Here is a 25,452-nt window from a genome sequence, read left to right on the forward strand (position 1 = left end):
GTATTCTTTAGTATAGTTTAGTATAGCTTTCTTTAATATAATACAGTATCATAAAATAATAAATTAGCCTTCAGAGAACATGGAGCCAGGTTCATCATTCCTGCCTTTGTTGGGGCATTCCCTGCAAATACAATAAACACCCACCCTGTGCTGTCTCCTCTCTGTTCCACACTGCAGCTCTGGCCAGTCAGGAAGGAAGGCAGGAAAGAAGTTCTTGCCACTGGATTTAAAATCATTCATCCCTCGAGCAGCTGCTCCTCCTCAGCTGCCAGCAGGAGAGTTTGGTTTATCAGGACACAGAGCAGGAGTGTGCAGCCAGGGGGACTCGTGCTCCAAGAGCCACTCAGGAGGGCGCTGGTGTACAAATGCATTAGATTATGGTTAAGCAGCTTATGGACATAAAAACACATTAGAACTTTACAGCACACTATAAATTACAGTTTTGCAGCATTCACAGCCACAGTGTTAGATAATTACATTCATTAATCTACTACTAAGAGCACATAAAGTTGCCTCCCAAATGGTACAGTGTGTGCTTGTGCTCAGCTGGGGATGCTCTGAGAAGGGCTTCCCTTCCCCCACAGCTTCCTCCACCACTGTTCTGCTTTGCTTCAGAGTTTTCTGGGTTTATGATCATTTTCAGCAAACCAGAATGTCAAGCACATTGCTCTAAATATTTAGGATTCACAGAGGAAGGATTTCTGATCATGCTGTCTCATACAGCTCTCAGCTTTTCCCAGTGAGCTGTAAGCAGTGCGGGGACTCAGTGCAGTCATTCAGTGAGGAAGGACTTCCTGCTTGTTGTCCCCTGGGTGATCCCTCTGTGCCACCTGATGTTTGGTAGTCCCAGTAATTGGTAGCCTCACCAATTAATATTCTATTGAAACTTCCTTGCCATAGGTTGAACATCTTGTGCTTCATTTTTTTTCATACAGAAATATTCCCTTTAATTAGAGCAGATTCTCAGCTGGTGTAAATTTTGCTGTTTCCAGGTTGAAAGTCTGTCCCAGTGGCTATTTCCTTTCTTTTTCTGTCTTGCATCGTAGAGAAAGGCTTTCAAACAATTTCTTTGAGGTGCACCCATGTTCTGCACAGGCAGAGTCTTCTGCTGATTCATTCTTGTCTTGAAAGACCCTTCATGGCCATTTCTTTTTCCTGTCTAATGGACCAAGTGTTATCTTTGCTATCCCCCACCCAAGGACAGCAAGCTCTCCAATCCATTATTCAGCCACATTTTCACTGGGGCTTTCCATGAGTTTTTAGCTATGAAAGTGGGAGAGCAGAGAGTTGTGTATTCTCTTCTTTTAACCCCTTGCAGTGTGTGTTAGCAAAAAGAGCACATGGAAACTCCCTGGAACACTTCCTCCAATTTCAGTGGCTGCTGAGGAGAGCACACATATGAAAAGAACAGCTCAATTAGAAGGCTAAGAGTAACAGAAACATTTTATCATCTTGAATTTTTGAGAAATCAAGCTACTAAAATAGATGCAGTGTCACAGTCCTGGAAAAAAAACAAAAATGAGTTCCAAAAATCAAAGTCCCTCTAAAAAAAACTCACATTCCCTCATGAAGATAAGAGTCCCACTCAAACATAACTTTAGCAAGCCAGAAAACAAATCTATTACTTTTTGTTTGTGAAACTTTATTAAATCTGATTGTAAAAACTGAAGCTTGTACAAGTCAACAGGAGCAGCAGACTTACAGAAATGACCCATTTCTTCTGTGTCAGTTCATTAATTGGGTTTTCAGTTGCTGATTTCCTTTCACATCAGGATCATCTTCCCATCGGTGTGAGGAAGAGCCCTGAGAGGTACCTGTGCCTGTGCAGCTGCTGCAGGAGCTGTGACAGCTGCTTAATCACAGCCAGCCTGCCTGAGAGGCATTCATCTATTTGCTAAATAGATGGAGCTTCAATGACACTTGAGTGCTCCAGTTTCTAGGGAATTTCTTTGTCATTACTGACAAATTTATTATCCTGACCATTAAATTAATAAAATGCAGAGCACACAGCAACTGCTTTTTGAGGGAGGTGATTTTTGGTGCCACAGAAACCTCTCCAGCTCCTTGTCCTGAGCTGTCACCTCCCTGCTGCCCGGGACCTCTGTGGCTGAGGGCCAGAGGAGGGGGGAAAGGCAAGTCCAGCATCTCTGAGCTGGGACTGGACAGAAGGAGCACATTTGGTGGGGATGAGCCTCCCATCAGGAATGCCCAGCTGTAGTTTAGTGCTGTCTCTCTGTAGTGGTTTTGGTTTGTTAATTTAGGATTTTTTTAGTTTTGAGATTTTTTTTTTAAACTAATGTGTTAATGAGTGTGGTGGGTTTTAGTGTTGGTTAATTGTTAATGTACTTACTTCTTGTTGGAATGTTTACCTTCTTGGAGAAAGGTAAAGTAGGTTTAAAAGTTTAAAAGGGTATAAAAAAATTATTAATAGTAATTAAAACAAAAAAAAAGGTAGCAGAAATTAAATAAACTAGAACACTTTTTGTCTAAACTATGACACTCTCACAGGCTGCTTCTGGCAGGGCAGAAACAGGAGCCACTCTGGGCCCCTGTGCTGCCTTTGGTCACTGGTGACTGATGGGGTCTCAGCACAGTGCTGTGTGTTCCATAAGAGCTTCAGGGATGGCCTTTGTTTCCAAGAGAGCAGCAGCTGCAGGGAAACAACTGCCTGGAAAAATCCCATTTTTGACACTGTTTGCCTGTCCCCTGCTTGGCTCCAGCCCCCCTTTCAGGTGGTACACTGAGATATGGAACTGTGCTCTTTACAGTGGGTTTTACATCCCTCTTTCTGCATGCCAACATGAGGAAGCCAGAAATGTTTATTTTTAGGGCCAGGGCAGCAGCCTGCTGGCTGGAGATGGCTTGGGATCCCAGGGGCACAAGGATGCTGGCAGAGCTGGGTGTTTAATGTCACTTGCAGCTGCTGGCCTGGTCCTTGCCCTCCTGATGGGACAGCTGCTGCTTTGGGGTAGTGGCAGTGCTCCTGTGTCACTGCAGGGTGACCCCCACCTGGGGAATAACATGCAGTGACTCCAGAAGGCTGAACAATTGCTTTATTGAGCTATATTACACTAATAATATTCTATATTAAAGAGATACTAAAGAAAACCCTGTGACTGTCTCCAAGAGTCAGGACACAGCTTTGACCCAACTGGCCAATCAGTCCAAACAACCATCACCAAGTCCAATTAACAAATCCCTTTGGGTAAGCAATCTCCATAACACCTTCCACATGTGCCAAACAACAGGAGCAGTGAAAAAAGCAAAGAATTGTTTTCTTCTGGAAGCTTTTTCACTGTCTTCTCCAGGAAAAATCCTGGGATTATACTTAACAGAGAGAGAATAATGTCTCTCTCTGTTCAGAGAATGTGAACACCACACTCCTGTGCTCCTGATGCCATCTGTGTCACCCATGGAGCATCCATAGGGCACGTGGGGACCCATAAACCTGGGCTGTCTCCTCTGATGAAGCCCCAGGGTGAGTCTGTCCCAGAACACCTGGAGCCCTGCCTGGTCACTCTGGGACCTCACTGGGGATGGCACCCATGTGAAATGTCACAGCCATGGTGAAATGTCACTGCTGGAACATGTCCTGCTCTGCACTGAGATGTTCTGGTCCATTTTATAGATATTACAGAGATTTTCCCTTTCTGGACAGAGCTGGCAGTGATTTCTCTAGTGGAAGCCTTCTGGGAATGATGCTAATCTAGTTTCCAAGGATTTGTTTATTGGGGCAGCACATGCTGGGCTAATTTCAGGGCATGTGCTCTGTGCTGTTTTTTCTATCCACAAGTGAAGTTTTAATAAGGGAATGTAGTACTCGGACAGCAGTTTGTGTTTGGGGATTTTTTTTTCCTTTTATTTTCTTCCAAAAAGCAGGAAAGGCAAAATTGGCTCAGTGAGTATTTATTGGCAAATTAGTGTTCCTAAAGCCTTCCTTTTTGCTTGTTCTTTTCTAGAGCTTGGAGAAATAAGATTTCACATAATGCATCTGGGATTGGATTACTGGATTGAATTTTGCAAAGTACACAGGGGATAGCTGAGCCTGTTTAGAAAGCAGCTAAGCCCCTCTGAGTCAGTAAAAATTCAATTCATGATAGTTGATGAGGGCTTTTTTGATGGGTTTTGTTTTGGGTAATTTATTTGCTGTTGGATGGTCACATTTCCTTTGAGGTATTTTATCAAGGTTTATTAAGATTTTGGTGGAGGCTGTGGTGGGATACAGATTTTCTCTGAAAAGTGTGATGGAAAAATGCCTGGAAGCTGACATCCCTCCTCCTGCTTGCTCCTTGAACACAAACATTACACTTTAAAGGAGCTCTTCAGTTGAATTTGTGTGTTGTGACCATTTTGGAAACCCACAGACCCACGATCAAACCTTGTCAAAGCTGTGCTTGTGATGGGTTATTACTTTGCATCTGCTCTCCTGTGTTCTGAGGCTCCCCTGCCCCTCCCTCTCTCCCTCCCTCCTCCCCCTTCTCTCCTGCTGAGGTTTTGGTGCTGCAGCCAGGCCAGCCCCAGTCACCCCAGAGCAGATGGAAAGATCTCTGTGATTCTGATAACAGAGCTCAGGGCACAGCAGGGGCTGGGTTCTTGCTCTCTTGCAGGGGCAGATCTCATCTCAAATAATGGAGTCTGAATTTAGATTCTCTCTGTCAAACTGGCCTGATTTTTATCCTCTGGACTTCCTTTTCTGTTTCCTAGGACAGTGGTACTGTGTTGCTGGTGCACCTGGGGTATTTTTAGGGGGTTTTTTTGGTTGTTGTTTTTTCTTTGAAGGGAGGGAGTTGTGAGTTTTGCTTGTTTGTTTGGGGTTTTTATTTTTGATGCTTTGAAGCTGAATTCTTTTGGCAGAGAACATCAGAGAGGAGGAGGTGTGAGTGTAAGAACCTGGGGGGGTGGCTGGGCTAAGCAGAGGGAAAGGAGAAGCAGGAAGGCTGCAGATTTCTGTGTGTGGAATAAGTTTTAATAAGGTCATTGAGAACTCAGAATTAATTCTGAATGAGGTAAAAACTGCCACAGCAGGAAACCATAAAATATTTCATGGTAACCCTGTGCAGGATCCTTTAGTGTCCTGTGCATCCTGTAATGGCCCTGGGAAGGAGATTGCAAAGTGTGATATGGGAGAGGGCTGTATCCTCCTCTCCCTTAAAGAGGAAATGGGCAAAGAAGCAAAATGCTTTTGCTCTTCTAACAGGAAGAAATAATGGTTTTCTAGGTGAGGCTTAATGCTCTCAGCAAATCTTTGCAGATTTTACATTACAGTAATTTCCTTGAGTCAGACTTCCCTGCTGCCTGCTAAGTAAACACAGAAAGCATAGATTATCAGTTAAGGGTATCGACAGCATTTCAAGTGCTATCAGAGAACATTTAATTCAGTTTAATTTTGTGATAAATCTCATGTTTAATCCTCTGGTTGCTCTGTAATCATGTCTCTATTGATCTTCTCTGAATGACTGCATGCAGTTTAATAAACTTTGCCATTAACCCAAGCTTTCTAAAAGAGGAGATTGATTCCAGTATCAAGTCTGATAGAACCAATAAGCACCCGAAAATCATTAAATGTGTCCATTATAAAATATTTGCATTAAGATCAAAGTAAAAGTGTAGAGGTGAATTTGCAGCTTATTAGAGAAAGGGTTTGCAATTGGAAAGTCTCAGTATGTCAGTCAAAATCAGCAGCAGTTTTCAACCTGGCTGATTCAAGCTGACACCTCCTTTCATTTCTTATTCCTCAAATCCCTCTTTCATCCTATTGAGCAATCTCCTTCTCTCGTTTCCCAGCCATATCCTTTAATTTATTCCATCTTTTTCACCCCAGGCATTTGTTTAGTCCAGGGGTTTGAGGTCATTTTCACCTCATAATAAGGCTGCAGACTTGGGTGTCCTTTTGAAGTGTTGGTTTGGATTTTCTGTCCTGAACTCCTTTTCTAAGGAGTGTCCACCTTACATGAGGTACAACACTGGGATGGAGAAGAGGAGAGGGAAGTGCTGTGCTCCCTCTGTGTCAGGGCAGGCAGGGAGGAACAGGAGGAAGCCAGAACCACATCCCCAGAGCTGGCTGAGTGACAGCACTGAGGCTGCAGATGCTCATCTCTTCCCTTAAGGATGGTGGAGAAGATACAAAAGGCACTTCCCACCCTGCCCATCAGCTGGGGGAGAACGAGGGAGGTGCAAGAAGCACCTGCTTGGCAGGAGGCAGGGAAGGGTCCCAGAGGAACACCTGGCTCTGCTGGCCTGGCTGATGAAGGGCTGCAGAGGTTTGGAAGAGGAGAGACTGGCTTTGCTGTTGTTCCCAAAATAAACAAGCGGTGCAAGCCCTCTTGTGCCTCATCTCTCCTGTTTCCTGGCCACAGGGCTGCCTTGGTGTGGCTCTGGGAGGAGGGAGAAATGCCAGGAGCCCCCCTCAGCCTGCAGTGCTCTCCATAACCTGTGTGCAGCCCTGCTGTTCCTGGGGGGGCTGCTCCATTTGCCTCTCCCAGGATTTAGCACTGCAAAGCACAGATGGAACAGGATGTGGTTTTACTTCCATCTCATAGATGAGCTCTGCTGCATGGGAGGGCTGAAGGCCCAAATTCATGGAGCCATTTATTTCCTTTGGAAAGCCAGTCAATGGGAATTAAATAGTTTTAGGCCCCTGAATGCCTTCTTTGTGGTCAGGGGCTTAGCTGAGTGCTGCAGGTCACAGGGAGCACTGGGGGAGATCAGGAATTCCCACACCCACCTCCAGGCCCCCCCATCAATAATTTACCTTCCCAGTCCAGCCAGCTCTAATCCTGTGCCTGGCAGGGCACAAGTGCTGATAAGGTCAGACAGGCGAGATTTGGATACCAGCCCCTACAAGCAGCTTAGAAAACAAATCTTTCCTAGGAAAGGTTTCCTTGCCAGTGCAGACTGATTTCCTGCTTATGGTTCTTATTCTCCTCAGCACATTCCGTGGCTCTGGAGAGATCATTGCAGAGCTTTATCTGTTCCTGCTCCGGGCAAGTTTTACAGAGAGACAGGAGCTGGGATGTTTCTACAGCAGGAAGAGTTCAGTGCAGGCAGCCCTGCCATGAAGTGGGGTTTGACTCTAAGTGCTGCTGAAGTGATGTGATTCACAGCTTCTGTAACTCCTTGCAAGTTTGCTGCAGGCATTAGCAAAGCTCTTGACTTGAGATGTTCTGCTTTGGAAGCAGATCCCCTGACTGTGCATCCCTACCAAGTTACATTTGTAGCTTCTAGGTGGCTATAAACAAGAAATATTACAGTAATTGCTTTTCCAGCCACTAAATAGCCCTGAATAGTAGATGACCCTTCAATTTTAAAAGATCTGTCTACAAAATATCTTGAATCTTTGCAGAAGACATTATGTTTTCAGCCACAGTGAAGGAAATTCTCTTTTTCTCTGGTGTATGAGGTGGCTTTGCAGGGTCTGTGCCCTGAGATACAACTGGAGAAAGCAGCCAGCTCTGGTTTTCCCTGTTTATTTATTCATGCTGTGTTCTGTACCCATTTCACTGGAGACTCTGTATTCCACATGCAAATAGAAGGAGGGCTCAGTTTCACCTCCTGGGATCTGTGGGTGTGCACCTGGTGGGGTTTTGGGTGATCCCACAAAGGCTGTGGAGCATCCACTGAGCCCAGAGCTGAAGCCAGGATGCGATGCCTTCCCAGCAGTGCAGAAATAGAGGTGAAAATGTGGCATTTCCCAGGGGCTGGGCTCTGTGTTGGGCACAGGGTTTGGCCCTTTGCACAGGAACAGCAGCACAGTTCTGGTATTTATTCCTCCTGTACTTGAGTGAGGGCTCTTGAGACAGGAGCAACTTGAGTCTCTTTGTAAGTGGTGGAAGGACAAGGCAATGATAGATCTTGTCTGTTATGCTAAGCTGTGCTTCTGAACTGCAGAGAGGGGGATTTGCCAGTGATCAGCACCGTACAAGAATGTAATCCCTCTGGTTTTTTGATCATCAAATTTATCTTCACTGTATCTGTTTCCTTGGGGAAGAATAAGCCAGCAAATGGAAAGGTTACATATTGCTCTGTTTCTTAAACTTTTGTTCTTTACTGGTTTTTTCCCCAGCCTGAATGCTAGAAGGTGGTTTCATCTGCAGATGAAATGAAACAATGAAATCATTGTTTCTGTTTTCCCTCTAATTGCAAAAAGGTTCTGATCCTTTTCCTAATGAGGAATATTGCCAAGCTCACCTGAAGTGTTGCAGTCCTCGGGGCCTAGCTGAGCTCTCTTTCTCTCTCCTTATTTTCTAATCACTGTTCTTTCTCTTTAAAATCCTTCCTCATCAGTCTTTTGGCTGTATGCCACATGCCAAAACAGTGGTAGAGTCAGGGAGTTCCTAAAGAAGAAAAAAAAATCCAGAGGAAGAAGAGACAGTAAGAGCTTAGAAAAGCTCCTGTGCTGAGTAGTTCAAATTCTTGACATATCAGATGAAAAGGGTTGTTTTCAAATAGATTAACTTCTTCTTAAGGCTCAATAATTACAACCCATTATTTTGTAGAGATTTTTTGGCTGGGTGAAAAACTCTGCAGTTGGATTACTCATGGATCACACCCCTGGCACAGTCCATGAGTGGTTCTGCTAATTCTGTCCTTTCCTTTGCTCATTCCTGCCTTCTCTGCCCTGCTGGCCTGGGTGTGCAGGGGGATGCTCTGGGTTCCCTGTATGGCTGTAAGGCTGCATGTGTGCTGCAGAAGTGCATGGCAGGGATGTTCCCATCCAGGCAGGGATGTTCCCATCCATGGCAGGGATGTTCCCATCCATGGCAGGGATGTTCCCATCCAGGGCAGGGATGTTCCCATCCATGGCAGGGATGTTCCCATCCATGGCAGGGATGTTCCCATCCATGGCAGGGATGTTCCCATCCAGGGCAGGGATGTTCCCATCCATGGCAGGGGTGTTCCCATCATGGCAGGGGTGTTCCCATCAGGGCAGGGGGTTCCCATCCAGGGCAGGGATGTTCCCATCCATGGCAGGGATGTTCCCATCCAGGGCAGGGATGTTCCCATCCAGGGCAGGGATGTTCCCATCCAGGGCAGGGATGTTCCCATCCATGGCAGGGATGTTCCCATCCATGGCAGGGATGTTCCCATCCATGGCAGGGATGTTCCCATCCAGGGCAGGGATGTTCCCATCCATGGCAGGGATGTTCCCATCCATGGGAGGGGTGTTCCCATCCAGGGCAGGGATGTTCCCATCCATGGCAGGGGTGTTCCCATCCATGGCAGGGATGTTCCCATCCATGGCAGGGGTGTTCCCATCCATGGCAGGGATGTTCCCATCCAGGGCAGGGATGTTCCCATCCATGGCAGGGGTGTTCCCATCCATGGCAGGGGTGTTCCCATCAGTGGCAGGGGTGTTCCCATCCAGGGCAGGGATGTTCCCATCCATGGCAGGGATGTTCCCATCAGTGGCAGGGGTGTTCCCATCCATGGCAGGGATGTTCCCATCCATGGCAGGGGTGTTCCCATCCATGGCAGGGATGTTCCCATCCATGGCTGGATGTTCCCATCCATGGCAGGGGTGTTCCCATCCATGGCAGGGGTGTTCCCATCAGTGGCAGGGGTGTTCCCATCCAGGGCAGGGATGTTCCCATCCATGGCAGGGATGTTCCCATCAGTGGCAGGGGTGTTCCCATCAGTGGCAGGGGTGTTCCCATCCAGGGCAGGGATGTTCCCATCCAGGGCAGGGGTGTTCCCATCCATGGCAGGGGTGTTCCCATCAGTGGCAGGGGTGTTCCCATCCAGGGCAGGGATGTTCCCATCCATGGCAGGGATGTTCCCATCCATGGCGGGGATGTTCCCATCCATGGCAGGGATGTTCCCATCCATGGCAGGGATGTTCCCATCCATGGCAGGGGTGTTCCCATCCAGGGCAGGGGTGTTCCCATCCATGGCAGGGGTGTTCCCATCAGTGGCAGGGGTGTTCCCATCCAGGGCAGGGATGTTCCCAGCCGTGGCAGGGATGTTCCCATCAGTGGCAAGGGTGTTCCCATCCATGGCAGGATGTTCCCATCCAGGGCAGGGATGTTCCCATCCATTGCAGGGGTGTTCCCATCCATGGCAGGGGTGTTCCCATCCATGACAGGGATGTTCCCATCCAGGGCAGGGGTGTTCCCAGCCAGGGCACGGATGTTCCCAGCCGTGGCAGGGGTGTTCCCATCAGTGGCAGGGGTGTTCCCATCAGTGGCAGGGGTGTTCCCATCCATGGCAGGGATGTTCCCATCCATGGCAGGGATGTTCCCATCCATGGCGGGGATGTTCCCATCCATGGCAGGGATGTTCCCATCCAGGGCAGGGATGTTCCCAGCCGTGGCAGGGATGTTCCCATCAGTGGCAGGGGTGTTCCCAGCCAGGGCACGGATGTTCCCATCAGTGGCAGGGGTGTTCCCATCAGTGGCAGGGGTGTTCCCAGCCAGGGCAGCGGTGGTCGCATCCCTCCCTAAAACAATTTCCTCATTTGTTTTTACCTGGACTGGCTCAGTGGTGGCTCTGTCCCCATTCCAGGTGTTCCCATCCAGCCTCCAGGATGGCAGGGCAGCAGAGCCATGTGTGTCCCAGCTCAGTGTGGCCAGGAGATTGTAGGGAGCATCCTGAGACCTTTGGAATGCTCTGGACTTTCCTGGTGCTGCACATCTTCCCACAAGACAAGGAATGCAGGGGTGCTTCTGATTCCATTTACAAACCATAATACATTTTTTATGACTGTTGAGTGCTGTGCTAATTAGTGGTGCCAGGCTGAACTCATCTGTTTCCCAATGCAGGGCAGCAGGGATGAGAGCTGTCTAAGCCCACATGCATTTATTGTAGCCCTAAGATAAGGGGGATACCCTTGAAATGTAAAATTTATTGGCCCACCAACTCCTTGCCTGGGTCTGTGGCCTGCCAACCAAAGAGCTGTTTGAATTATTCAGAGAACACAATGTGTGTAGAGGGTGGGGGAGCCCACAGACAGCTTTGTGCCAGCTGCTCCTGCAGTGGAATTTTATTTCCCCCCAGTGAAATCTCCTGGAATGTGTGTTTTGATCAGTATATGCAAATACTGTATAACTACAGATACAAATGTACAAAAATTTAATTTTTGGGAGAAAGTTTAAAATTTTAAAATACTTTTTTTCCAATTTAAATGAGGAAAAAAGGGTGAAAATTAAGAAAACTATGTGAAGAAAAAAAATCTGGATGTTTTGGTGTAGAACTGAGGAGTTGCTCAATTATCTAGACAAACTGAAATATTTGTGTTTCATATGATTTTTTGTGGTTCTTGATAACTGTTCAGTTGGGGTCCCTGCACCATGACCAGCCCCTTTCCCAAGGACAAACACCCCTGGCCCTGCCGTGACCTGAGGCAAGGGCAGCAGTGGGAGATGCCAGGCAGGGGGATGTGCTCCTGCCCCAGATCAGGGCAGTGCTGTGCAAGGCTGGACTGCCTGGGACAGGACACTGCTGGCTCCTCAGATCTGTGACACCCTGCTGTGTCACAGCACAGGGGACAAACAAACTCAGCACTGCTGCAGTGCTCCTCTCTCTGCCTTACCTCTGATCCTGACTGAGCAGGGCAGGAGCACTGGAGCCTTCTTCCCTGGCATGGAGATTTCAAGGGAGCATCCCTAGGGACTCCTCTCCACATCTCTTTTCTATTTCTTTTCATTCTTCAAACAAAGAAAATAAATATGAGCACGTGGCCCTGCTGCTCGCAGGGTGAGTCAGGCACATTTATTTAAGGCACAGCACTGTGAGATAAGCCCAGAGCTGTGGGAATCCATCTCCCCTGGCTGTGAGGGCTGGGAGCAGCCTGGGGGCTCTCAGCTGGGTGGAGCACGGGGGGATGGAGGGGTTGGACCTGTGGTGTTGGACTCAGAGCTGGGGCTGGTTCTGCTCAGTCCTGCCCAGGAGGGAGCAGGGATGGGCTGCAGGGGCAGCACAGCCCTGGCTGCTCTGCCAGATCCCAGCCTGCAGGGGCAGGGACAGCAGGTACTCCCCAAAGGGCACTGAAGAGTTTGCAGGAGGAGTTGAGAGAGCGTGGCTGAGGTGGTGTCAGCAGAGGACACAGACAGGGACAGGCCAGGTCTCACTGCTGTTTCAGCTCAAAAGGCAGCCCCAGGTGTGCTGGAGGTCACTGAGTCAAATCTGCAGCAAAGACAAAACCTTGGGCTTTGCTGGCAACTTGTGGCAGACCCAGAAAAACCTCTAGAGAAAACACAATGGGACTGTCAGGCTGGCAGAGGCTGGCTGGAGCCAGAGCTTCAGGATCTCTTGGCAGCAGCTCACAGGCTGCTGGCTGAACCAGTCAGAGCAGAAGCAAATCTGTGAACTCTGCCTTCCACAAAGCTAGGCAGCTTCAAGGAAAACACTTCCATGCTCTGCAGTGGAGGCTGGCATTGCTCAGCACTTCCTCAGCACTGGCTCCAAGATGAGGTTTTTGCTAACTCAGGCTGCAGCAGTTTCTGGAGTGTTCTGCACAACTGCAACATGTTCTGGCACAGTATTGCAGTGACAAAACAGAGCAGGGAGGGGCTGACATGGCTGAGAATATCATGTCATGTTTGAAAAACATGAAATAAATCATAGCTATCAGTTGCTCTGATGCTCATCTCCATGTATGACACCAGCTTTTACCAGCTCAAAGCTGGCACCAGTCTTAGATTTCCTCTGCCTCCAGCTTGTCTTTGCTGGGTGGCATTGAAATTATTTTAGAAACAGCTCTTCCCAGTATCCTTGTAACACACAGTGCTCACTAAAGCCCAATTTTCAGGAGTGCTCAGCTGCTGAAATCAGTGAAGGCTGTGCTTCATTAGAGAAAGTGCTCAGTAGAGCCAAGATCTCTGAGAAATCAAATCTCAGGTGTTTCCCAATGAATGGGTAAAATTAGCAGATGTTTCTGACCTGAACATATCAGGACTGTTATTGCCACCTATAAAATGGGAATAGTGAAATACCTTTGGCAAAACAGCTGTAAAATGGGCCATTGGTATTTGTTGAGAATCTCTCTGATACTATCAGGAGGAGCTGTACAGAAAAGCCCTTGAGGAAATTAATCATTGTGCATTCAGAGGAGGCTGTGAATGGAGTGTCAGTAAACAAGGCCGAGGTCCACACTATGGACAAAGAGGAGCAAACAAAATCCTGAGTGGTTGCTCATTAGCTGAACACCTTCCATTCTGTGTAGGGAAATAGGAGCATGGGATCATGTAATTAAAGATTGTATCTTGGCATGCATGCACAAGGGGCCTGAATTAAGGTGGGGGCTGCAGCCTTAATCCTGGCCTTTCATAACTTCCAAGCCCTTGACTTTGTAACCTCAATAATGTTGCCTTAATGTGTTTCTGTGTGCAGTTTAAATCAGGACCTGAAAAGGCACCTTCTGTTTATCAATGCTATTGTTAACAAATGCTTTTGGGATGAAAAATCAAAGCAATCTCTTTGCCACAGAAGTGCTTTCACACAACATATCTGGAGCAGACAGCAACTTGCTCTGCTATTGTTTTCCTTCCTCTGCAGCCATCCAGCATCCCCCAGCCTGGCACTGCCTTTCATCCCCTCTCTGTTGCACAACCCCTACTGCACAACACTGAACCACTTTGTTTTCAGATTCCAGAGGGATGCAGGAGGCAATGGATTGCAACTTTATGCAATCAAAGCAAACAAAACAAGATTAAACCTTTCTGTGGTGGTCTTGTGGCTTGAAGGAATTGCTGGGATTAATGGCTGGGCTACAGCACCCAGTATAGCTGACATCACACCTCTCTTCACCAGTCCCTTCTGGTTTAAAATACCATCACAGTGACACTGAGAATCCTTTTCTCTTCTGCACTGTCCTTTACACCTGCCTTCCTTTTCTTCTGGTATTACTTTAAGAGTGTTTGTAATTTTTTTTTCCCTAGATAAATGCTTCTGAGAAACTAGTCATTCATCAGAAGAATACACAGTACATTTAACTGTTTTATCTGGAGGTAAATTAATGGCTATTATAAGCATCTCATTTTATTTTCTGGTTTTGATTAGAAGGACTGGTCAGTGCATTATTTTCAGATCTTTACATCTTGTTGTTTCTGCTGGAATTAAAACAGCAAATTATGAAACATAAGAGAGGTATTGAAGATTTGGGGCATTTTTATCCATCAGCTGTAAACAATTCTCCAATATAAGAGAAACACAATAGGAGTTGATGGGGGCTGTCAAGATGTGATGGCAAACTGGGTACCCAGACTAGCCGTGTTTCTGAAGGGGTTTGGGTCAGTTTGTGCAGCTGTTTGTGCAGGTTTGGGTTCGGTTTGTGCAGGTTTGGGTTCAGTTTGTGCAGGTTTGTGCAGGTTTGGATTGGGTTTGGGTTTAGTTTGTGCAGGTTTGGGTTCAGTTTGGGTTCAGTTTGTGCAGGTTTGGGTTGGGTTTGGGTTCGGTTTGTGCAGGTTTGGGTTCGGTTTGTGCAGGTTTGGGTTCAGTTTGTGCAGGTTTGTGCAGGTTTGGATTGGGTTTGGGTTTAGTTTGTGCAGGTTTGGGTTCAGTTTGGGTTCAGTTTGTGCAGGTTTGGGTTCAGTTTGTGCAGGTTTGGGTTGGGTTTATACAGGTTTGGGTTCAGTTTGTGTGTGTTGCTGTCCTGGATTCCCAGCTAACGATTCCCCCTGTGTGATGCTTCCCTGGCAGGGTGGGCAGGCCCTGGCACAGGTGCCCAGAGCAGCTGGGGCTGCCCCTGGATCCCTGGCAGTGCCCAAGGCCAGGCTGGATGGGGCTGGAGCAGCCTGGGACAGTGGGAGGTGTCCCTGCCATGGCAGGGGTGGCACTGGATGGGCTCTAAGGTCCCTCCCAACCCAAACCCTTCTGGGATTCTGTGCTGGCCAGGCTGTAGGGTTTCTCTCAGCTGTACCCTGCAGGCATCCTAGTTTCTTGCAGGCTGACCCTCTGCACCCAGTGCAGTGGGTGAATGTGGGGTGGTGGCTCTGCCATGGTTTGTGGTTCTGTGCTGTTCCCTTTGGCTGTTTCTTGCTTCCCCCATGTCCCATCCCACCCCTCAGAGCTGCTGCAGCTGACAGCAGGCTCGGGATGGAACTGGGAAAGAATTTCAAATTGACTTTTGTAGCTACTGAAAATGTATTTTCATTTCCCTTAATTAGCTCTTCCTTCTGCACTAGTGTTCCCCATCAAATGTGAATTGTTTGTACTTTGAGAGGCTCCAGAAGTTCCTCTCTTACAGTTCTGTTAGACACAGACCTTTGGATGTCTGAATAGTGAACAGGGCAGACTGGCAGCTTCAAGCTTGGTTTTCTAAATACTTGTGTTTAAAGTGGAGTATTACACTGATATTTCAGAATTGGTTGATATTTTAAAAAAATTCTAATTCGTTTATACTTTGTTCTTGGAGAGAAGGATAAATTGTTGTGCTCTGATATAAAGCTGTAAAAGACTTTAGCAAGAACCTGAGGAGCAAATAATTGCAATATAGTTGTAGGCTGTTAGAATTGTATTTTGGTTTAACTAGCACTGCAATGTAAACTACTCCTGTTTTTAATAATCAGTTTTTAAATGTTGTGTTTTACTGAGGTCACATTCAGTGCTAATTCAGAAAATAAGTTTTTGCAATATTGGAATTGTAGTGATAATCCACAGGGATGGTTTGGAAAGGTCAAGGCTTGAAATCCCTGAGCAGCACCTGAAATGTTCACCCAGGGCAATTTGCAGTTCATTTGCTACACACTGTGCTTACAGGGTTGGTTTTCATCCAGCATTCCCAGAGAAAAATCCTGTAAGAAGAAGTGAACAGTTATTCACATGTAGTTTTTAAGGTGGTGTCAGAGGGCAGGGGTGGGCAGTGATGGGCTCTGGGGGTTCAGGGGGGTGATGAGTGCACCCCACAAAGCCCTGCTCTGCTGCCACTGAGGGCTTGATGTTTAATCAGGCAGTGGTCATTTATGTAGCAAGAAGATGGACTTTGCTGAAATAAATCAGGCACAGCTCCCTGAAAGACCTGATGAGAGTGAGTGTGTCCTTCAAGCCTCCTGCCATGAGAAATGGTCTGGTGGAGCCAGAATCACTGATGATCTGGGGGCTGCTTCTCCTCCCTGGGCTGAGGCTGTGGGTGCTGACCAGAGCCAGGTGATTGCAGTGCCCTGCCAGGCAGGAGCCAGCTCAGCACCACAGGCCCCTCCCTGCCAGGGCACCTACAGCACCATCAGCCTGATTAATGTGCCCAATAGAAATAAAACAAATGGAAATTTTTTTAGATTATACAGTACACTCATAAATATTAATGCACTTTAGTATTGAATTGCCTGTAATTACATATTTATACATTTAAGTCACCTTTCTGATACACTTAAGGCACTTTACTGATGAAAGATATCTCTGAAAGAGAAGGTTTTAAACTGTGCCTAATATGTTTGTAGGATTTACTGAATAATGTGTGGGCTTGTATGCTGGCAGGAGAGGAGAAAAACCTCCATTAAAGACTGAAAGTGTTCATGGGGTTTGCTCAGGCTGAATCCACTCCTTGGGTAGCTGCTGAAAAATCTGTCTCGACATGAAATATTGCTACATCTTCTTATCTATGTAGATAAGGTCTGTGCAGTCCTGTCACCTTAGAGTAATTACAGCTTATTACTCTAATCATGATGATGCCTGAAGACTGTAATTAAGATTGTGCTGGTTAATGCACTAGCATGGTACAGCCATTGTCCTATCTAAACAAGGGAAGATAAAAATGGGATGAGGGAGAAAGGGCAGAAGTGGGGAAGTGATTTATGCAGGGCTGTGGTTCCCAGCCAAGCACTGCCTCCACAGAGCCTGGGGGCTCCACGGGGCAGAACCTGGGACAATCCTGTGGGAATCCTTAAAATCGGAGGGTTTGGGAAAGCTGCAGAAGGCAGGGCTCAGAGACAGCAGAACTGTGGTTAGAGCTCAGCAGCAGCCATGAGATTGGTCAGCAGGAAAATTATGTCAGAAGTAGAAAAGTAAGGACAAACACCAATGGTCTGTGTATTAATGCTTGTCTGGAATAACTCCCCGAGCTGCAGAAAAGTTTATCTAGTGAGATATTAGGGAGTTCTAAGCTTGATAATGGAGCTCTGTGCAGTGTCTTTGAAGGCTCACAAGCAGGTGTTGGATTTGAAATAATCCAGCATTGTTTAACCAAAGGTACCTGTGCTTACAGTGGTGGATGGAACTGCTGTCAATGTGCTTTTGCTTTGTGTGATTGGCCAGAAAACTTTTAAAGTGAGGTGTAACATTGAGTTCTTGGTCTGCTGCCTGGGGTGTGAGCTGCTGGCATCTTCCCATTGCCATAAGCATGGAATGAGAGCAATGCTGGAAAATCAAACAGCTCAAGGCACGATCCCAGCAGTCCTGTCCCATTGGTGATTTGTACACAGACCCTGGCCAGTGATAAATCCCAGGCAGTTTGCACCTCAAACAGCAGGAGAACACCCTGGGAGAGCTCTATTCCAGCTACTTTTAATGCATCTTGTCCACCTGTGTCTAAGTTTTATTCTTTTATCATGCCCTCATCCAGTCTGCAGATGAAGAATTTAACACACATTTCTATGCACACATTTATTGTCAGGCCAAGTCAGTGTCTCTGCTGAAATCCATGAGAGGCTATCCCCCACAGGTCCCTCACAAGGGTTGGATCCCCAGAGCTCTGTAATTTCCCTCCCAGTGGTGTCAGCTGGTGAAAAGCAGACAGCTCTTCTGCAGGAACAGGGCTGTCTAAACAGCAATCCTTATGGCTAAACTTCACAGCAAGCCCACCCACCAAACAGGATTTAAGGTCCCTTTCACAAGTTAGGCACATCTGGAGTTCCTTGGGGTCTTTTTGCTTTGAGCAGAAGAGGAACATTCCTCAAGTTTGAACACTCCTGCCAGTCCTTCCTTCTGCCCTGGAAGGTGCCTTCCCATCCAGGCTGGGGAAGGCTTTTGCATTTGGTGTCACTCATCTTGCCACAGGTGTGGGAGCAGAGTCCTTCCTCCCACTCCCCTGGCCTCCAGGTTCTTTAGGTGTTTCTGACAATTTCTGAAGCCTTGTGCAGTTGTCTGGAACAAGGGCTCTGAGGAAGGGTCATCCCAGGTACATCCACAGTGATCTGCTGGGTCTGACCCATCTCCCACCCCCCTTAAAGCTAACAGGAACCAGTTATTTCTTGATGGAACTGCTTGGCCCTTTCAGACATTTTATAAGCTTCTGGAAGCCTGCCACTGTTTCATTTAGATCACTCACAGCTGGGAGAAAAATCCCACAAAAGCTACTTAGTCATTAGAAGAATTTTTTTTTTCCCCAGAAAGTTTTCTCTTTGTTCACTCCTTCAGCCTTTCACATTTACAGTGAATCCTCTTGAATAGCATTTGTGTCTACAAACATGAGCTCTGTGTTTTAACAGAAGTCTTTGCTAGTATAATGTTCTACTCATAAAACATTGGATTTTTTTTTTATGCTGACCTGAAAAAAAAAGAATTGTTAGCAGCATGACAGCTATCCAAAGTTACAGATCAGTTCTAACATAAAATATCTGCTGTTTTATAACCTGCCCTTGCTGTCCAGGAGGTCCAGGCGTGTTTGTGGGTGCTGCAGTTTTACAAAGCTGTTGCTGGGGAGCACTGGTGGAATAGTTACTGCACCTGAGAATTTACCTTCCTGCATTTATGGTGTGCAGCTAAACCTAAAACCTTCCTGGGAAGGGAGGCAGAAGGTGTGCTGAGAAAAAAAGTTATTCCTGGTTTTAATTTCCTTGGGCAGCTCCCCAGGATCCCTCTGCTTGTGCTCAAGGAGATCCCAAAGCATTTTAGGAAGATCAGGGCCAATCCTGAGCTCTTTCTCAGCAGGGAGGGACCAGTGAGCAGACACAGGAGGTTTCTTAAATGACTAGTCCTGTGTTGTAGCTAAGGATGCTCAAATTCTCCTTCATGAGGCTGGACAAGGCTCCTAATGTTTTGGATAGGAATAACTGTGAAGAAAAACCCTGGGAAAAGTCCTGTGGGGTCTTAGGTGAAGGAAAGGGAGAAAAAAATGTCTTATAGCTTCTGTTCATTACTCCCATCTTTAATGCCTGTAAAATCATTCCCTTTGCTAAATATCAAATTTGAACAATGACTGTCTTCAGTTTAATTAATCATCTCATTGGTTTCAGTTATGAATTTTGTGAAGCTCTTGTGTTTTAGAGAGTCATTTAGGGAGCAGTCTTTAATTAAAGCCAAACTGCTTTTTGCCTTTAGGCATGTTTTTTGCATAAAAAGGTGCCATAATTTGAATTATATTCTCCCGAGCCTCAGTCTTTATGTGACACAGGGACCAATAGCCCTTCCTGCTGTCAGTTTTAATATTAAGTGACTGTAAACAACAGCTGAAAGGCTCACAAGATTACCCAGCACCTTATGATAGGCATGGAAGCTTCTGGCCCAAGCCAGGCACGTTAGCAGAGAGTGCTGAAAGCACAGCCCTGCTTCAGTAACCTCCCCTCCCAGGGCAGCTCCAGAGCCCAACTGGGCAGCTCCAGGAGTAGATGGGACTCAGCACATTGCATTTCTTGGATGCAGAATCTGCACTGTAATTAACATCTTCTCAAAAGCTTCTCTTTCTTCTAATGAATTCTCCAGCCTCCTCTTCCTCTGCCTGTAATTCTGTGCTGTTGAAAGAGATTCGTTTCAAGTAGCATTTATCTGAAATGAAAACAGGGGTTCTGTGTGTTGCAGGTTATTTGTAAGAAAACAGCTGTGGGCTAAGTGACACAACTCACATTTGTGTTACAAGAGTGGAGTATTTCTTATAGACAGACATTGATTCTGGGGGTTAAAGGGTCAGTGACAAAGTTTTCAAATACAAGTTGCTTTTTTCTTGCACTTTTCGCCCCTCTCCCTGAGACTTGGAAATCTACTGCTTAAATCAGGCTTGAGGGAAGCATGCCCTGAAGTCAATGGAGATTCATTGGCCCTAATTGGATTTAGGTCAGCTCGTGCCTTGGCTTCTCAAATACAAGAAATAATAAGAATAAATATTGAAAAGTCAAGCATTGTTTAGATCAAAGCAGATTGTTAATTTAAGCATGATAAACAAAAGCTGTCTTCTGAATGTGTGCTCTCTTGATACATGAGATGCTGATGAGAATTGAGGTTGGCTGTGTGAAGTCTCAAGGGGGATGTGTCTCCTTCCATGCACTCACTTCATCCTGCCAATTTTATTTAGCATTTGCCTATCTTTTGATTCAGAGGACATCAGTGAAGGGTGGGTTTGTTCCTTTCCTGGTGACTGCAGCATTGCCCTGAGAATGCTTTGCAGGTCACCTGGAACCAAACCAGAGCTGTAGTTTGACCATGGTGTTTTTCTCCTCCCTCTGCAGAAGGACATAGCTCTGAAACCTCAGGAACGTGTGGAGAAGCGACAGAATCCTCTAGCCAAGAAGAAAAGGGAAGCACTTACCAATGGGCTGTCATACCTGCCAAAAAAGAACAGGCTCCACCACCACCAGTACAGCTCCGACCGGGAAAATGACAGAAACCTGTGCCAGCACCTGGGCAAAAGGAAGAAGTTACCCAAGGGCCTCAGACAGGTGGGGGACAAGTTTCCTGCTGCGGGGAGGGAGGGCTCTGCCCGTTGGTTCATGGTATGTAAAAGCCACTTTCTCATTTTGTGGGATTGCTCATTTTAATGCTTTTGTGGTTGTTTTGTGCTTGGGCTCTTGGCTGTGACGTGGTGCAGTGTCCTACCACTGAGAGGGACAGCAAGTGGTGCATTGGTGCTGATCTGATTAATAAATGTGTAAAAGTGAGAAGAGCTTTCCACAGGCTGGCTGTGAGACTGTCAGGGCAAACAAATGAGGTCTCTCTGTGGGTGCAAGGCCAATTTTGTCCTATAAAGACCTTCTTGTCTTCAGGCTTTGTACACAGAAGCAGAAGAGCCCTCTGAACATCCAGGGTGAGGTGAGGCAATTGCAAGAAGGGCAGCTGTTAATCAGGGCAAAGCTGATTAGAGTGTGAGGAGCTCATTTGTGAGGTGTCAGTGGTGCTGGTGTCTGCTCTCCTGGGTTACTGATCACCCACCCTGAGCAAGAATGTCTGCCTTCCCAACAGTGGTGGGACTGAGCAGGCAACAGCCAGGATTGCAAAGCTGGAGGCTGAAAACATTGGATTTGTCTTCATGACTGTGCAGTGTTGTGTTTGTTGTGCTTTTTAAGGAAGAAAATGTGACAAATGTGATTTCTATGATGCTGATAATAGTAAATAGTAGTAGGGACTAGGTCAGCTTTTGCCTGTATTTGAGTGATATTAATGACTCTTGAATCAAAACTTAAATGTTTAATGGAGATGCTTGATATTCACAGAATCAGTTTTCATCCTTGTTTAGTGCAGACCAAACCTTGCTTTGCAGAGAAACTTGTAGCAAATAGTGAGAATTCACTGCTTCTCATTGTGTGAGTTCAGAGAGATGGAAGGAACATTGAGGATGACAAGTATGCTGAGTTGTATTCAATTTTGATATGCAGAGTTAGAGAAGCTAGGAAGAAATAGGTTGTCATGATAATTTTGAAGCCTATATGCTAAGCTGTATATAGGAGTATAGTAAGATTATACAGTTCTTTAGCAGAGCAAAGAAATTGTAAAATGCCTATTCCACACTACCAGCTGTTAAAGGTGTTTCTTCTGATTTAATTTTGCTTGGTATTTCAAAGGAAGATGGGGAAAACTCTTCAGGATAGTTGATGCAATGATTCCATTACCAGAAGATATTGAAGGTTGCTGTGTTTCCTTGACTGTTTCCTGTGTTCACCTCTGTGGTCTCTGTTCTGTTTGGGTCTGTCAGACTGACTGTGTGCACTGAGAACTCTCCTAGTGGGGCCTAATGGCAGGTGGAGCCTTTCTGCCCAGAATTTCAGCTGTGAAGGAAATTGCCCTTCCTGCTGATGGAGATTATTTGTGAGGTTGTGTTTTTGGGAATGAATATGCATTGGCTTGGAAGGTATTGAGTTGACAAATGTCATGGAAAATGCTTTTCTTTTGAGCTGATAAATCTGAGTACTCTGCCTAATTCCTAAGGCATAAGACTGAGAGGAAATCAAGTATCTTGCTCAATATAAATGTAATACATGTGGTAGGAGTAGAGCTTCTCAGATAAGAACATTTAAGTCTTATGAACAGTTTAGGTGCTGACAAACATATACAGCTTTGGCACTTAACATGGAAAAAAAATGTCATGGAAAAGACTGCAGAGTTCTTTGGAAAGACATGCATAAGACATACAAGAGTTTTGGGTAAGCATTTTCTGACCTCTTTCAAGACAAATGGTGAAGAGCACAAAAGAAGGAGGAGATGGAGAAGTTCTGAGCATGTTTCTTTTCTGATCATGTTACACTTTTCTTCCTCAAGTGACTCTAGGCTGCACACCTTGGGTTGCTTTCCCTACCCAGGTCCATCCCACTGAATCTCTGGGCTCCTGAAGGGGAAATAGATTTGCTTGTCAACCTTCTCTGACAGCAGTGACCAAGAGCTGGGGCCACTGTGGTTTGTGTGTGACACAGCAGGAGTGCCCTCACCTAAAGTTCAGGAGGCTTCTGCATGTATACAGTGTCCTTGCTATATTAGGGCTTTATATTTGATACACAAACAATTTATCCTTCCTCTCCTGTGCCTGGGGGAATCCTGGATTGTCACCTGTGATTACTGTAACTGGATGGCAGGATGCAATCTCAGAGCTGTCACTTGCATTCCTGGGCTTGCATAAGACCTTGGCTGCAGTCTGTCCTTGCTGGGAAACGTTTTATATCTGAAAACCATGTTCATAGTTTTTCCAGTGGTAACCAGTCCTGTTGGATATGCTTTCCTGTGAAATCTGTTATCTGCTGGAAGTAACTCTCACTGCAGGATTTAGGGTATGAAGCTCCCTTGTCAAACAGATTTAGTTGAAGTCAGCTATTGAAAGCATTGCTAATTAGTTTTCAGAGAAAATCCTTGCAGTATTCATGCAGGTATTTATCCAGCTCTGCTGAAATGCCTACAGGTTTATTGAAATCCAGAAAATGTGAAACTGTAGGTTAATTAAGGCTCATATTTTACTAGCGAGAAGACTTTTGAACTCTGCTTTGTGAGCTTTTATAAATGTACTTATTAAATGCCTCGAGGAAATTTTAGTTGGCGTTAAGCAAACATAAGACTCATCAGAATATTTCTCCAGCGTTTTAAATTTAATTTCCTTTACGTTAATTGGTGATGGCATGTTTTTATGTGCTTTCTGTAAAAATCATTTGGAAATCTTAAAGTGAACATTTTTAAAGTAGTAAAAGGGTGGCAAACATCTTTAAATGGGTTTTAATGAGATTTTATTCCTCGAGGTCTGAGCACAGTGGGGCATACCAGGAAACAATGAGCTTTCAGGGCAGAAGGAGGGTTGAGAGTAGTTTGATAATGAGAGGGAAGGATCATTTTCTTTGTTCAGTGGATGTGTGATTTGAAAGGAGCAGAAGTTGTTGACTTGTGCTACCTCCACCATTTCCTTCACTGTTTTTCTTCATCTGGTGGGAGGTTCTTGCATCTTCTTGCAGAAGAGGATCATCTCTGGATATGCTTCTAAAGCAGCAGTGTGTGTGTTGGGCAAGGGGTGCCTTGGCTGGCTCACATGTGCATGAGAGCCAGCAGCTGCTGGGCTCTGCCTTCACCACCTGATTCCAGAGATGCTTCCAGAATAGCAAATCTCGATCCCAGATACTGCAGGAGTGCAGAGAGAGAGACAACTGGTAATAAAAAGGAGGCGTATGATAAATAGAGGGAAGAAAACTCATGATGGAGAAATGAATTGGGAGGTAAATTATAATGAGATGAAGGGAAAATGGGAAGAACAGCAGCAGAAGATACACTGCTGGCTCTGGCAGACCCCAGCTACAAGTGTTATAAACCAGTGCCTTTCACCTCATGGTCCATCACATGAATCAATTAAAGGAGAGGGAGGGGAGTGCTGAAGCTGTTCCATTCAGAATTAAGTGCACAGTCCCCTTGGCAGTCTCACCCTGAATATACACATCCTAAATTTGAGACCGCTGAGCCTTTGGGTGGCTGGACAGCCATCACTGTCCCCTGCCCTTTGTCCTCTGCCATCGTCACTCAAGAGCACCATATGATTCCGTGTTGATTCAGTGCCAGCACGCTTGTCCCCTGGTGCAGAGGTGCTCGTGTGCCTCAGTGCAGCAAAGCAGCGGTGCAGAGGGTGAATGAATGAATGCCTGTGTGGCTGAGCCTGCCCTGGACCACGGTGGCTGGTGCAGCTCCAAGGCCCGCGGTCAGTCAGGGTGGCTGGTGCAGCTCCCAGCCCCGCTGCCCAGGGTGGCTGGTGCAGCTCCCAGCCCCGCTGCCCAGGGTGGCTGGTGCAGCTGCCAGCCCTGCAGCTCCCAGCCCCGCTGCCCAGGGTGGCTGGTGCAGCTCCCAGCCCTGTAGCTCCCAGCCCCGCTGCCCAGGGTGGCTGGTGCAGCTCCCAGCCCCGCTGCCCAGGGTGGCTGGTGCAGCTGCCAGCCCTGCAGCTCCCAGCCCCGCTGCCCAGGGTGGCTGGTGCAGCTCCCAGCCCTGTAGCTCCCAGCCCCGCTGCCCAGGGTGGCTGGTGCAGCTCCCAGCCCTGCAGCTCCCAGCCCCGCTGCCCAGGGTGGCTGGTGCAGCTGCCAGCCCTGCAGCTCCCAGCCCCGCTGCCCAGGGTGGCTGGTGCAGCTCCCAGCCCTGCAGCTCCCAGCCCCGCTGCCCAGGGTGGCTGGTGCAGCTCCCAGCCCTGCAGCTCCCAGCCCCGCTGCCCAGCGCTGCGGGAGCGGCGGAGGCGGCGGCAGCTCCGGGCTGCGGTGGCACCGCGCGGGGAGCGCAGCAGATGGGCCGGATTGTCACCGGCACTGTGATCCCGGCGAGAGCTCGCCGTGCTGACAAGCGATTTACAATGTGCTATTTACAGTTTGGGTTTGCAGGCTCTCAATGACATCTGAGTGCTCTTTAGCAACTGCTTTCATTACGACTTTTCGGAGAGCTGCTAATTGAAAATGAAATTGTGGGTGGGCTCTGGGAGAGCCGTGGCAGCTACAAGGACGATGCACAGCCGCGGAGAAATGTTTCATTTCTTGGACTCCCTGCTGGAGCTCTGGGCAAGGGAAGAAATGGGGATAGATTTGCGCAGTGTGAGGTCAGACACCTTGGAAATCCTGCCTTCAGCATGCATCACCCGGAGGGAGTGATAAAGGCTTGAACCTCCTTGAACGTACCTGCTGGGATTTGGGATTCCTGTACTGGCAGCCGGTGGATTTCAGTGACTATAAAACTTCTGAAGGTCAGGAAGGAACCTGGGCTGTGAAACCACCTCGTGCAGGGCAGCACAGGGGATTGGAAGCTGTATGTGGGATTTTTGGGCTGGTTTTGCACTGCTGGAGGTCTGGTTTTGTATGAAGTGATAGGAAACATGAGAACTGACTGGTAAAATGTGGGACAAAGTCACAAAAATGCCTTGGGAGCAGTATCAGCCAGGGT

The 25,452-nt window shown here is 47.0% G+C and overlaps 1 protein-coding gene across 2 annotated transcripts in view; it reads left to right on the forward strand.

Annotated features, from left to right (window-relative positions):
- The window catches only part of AUTS2 (activator of transcription and developmental regulator AUTS2), a 786,103-nt gene that overhangs the window by 196,249 nt on the left and 564,402 nt on the right, over positions 1-25,452 (forward strand). For both annotated transcript variants that reach the window (XM_050981633.1, XM_050981634.1), the window contains exon 2: positions 20,310-20,519. In XM_050981633.1, the coding sequence (XP_050837590.1) occupies positions 20,310-20,519 (210 nt within the window). The remainder of the gene's footprint in view (positions 1-20,309; positions 20,520-25,452) is intronic.

This window comes from Serinus canaria, chromosome 19, assembly GCF_022539315.1.
Source record: "Serinus canaria isolate serCan28SL12 chromosome 19, serCan2020, whole genome shotgun sequence".
In the NCBI taxonomy this organism is placed as follows: Eukaryota; Metazoa; Chordata; class Aves; order Passeriformes; family Fringillidae; genus Serinus; species Serinus canaria.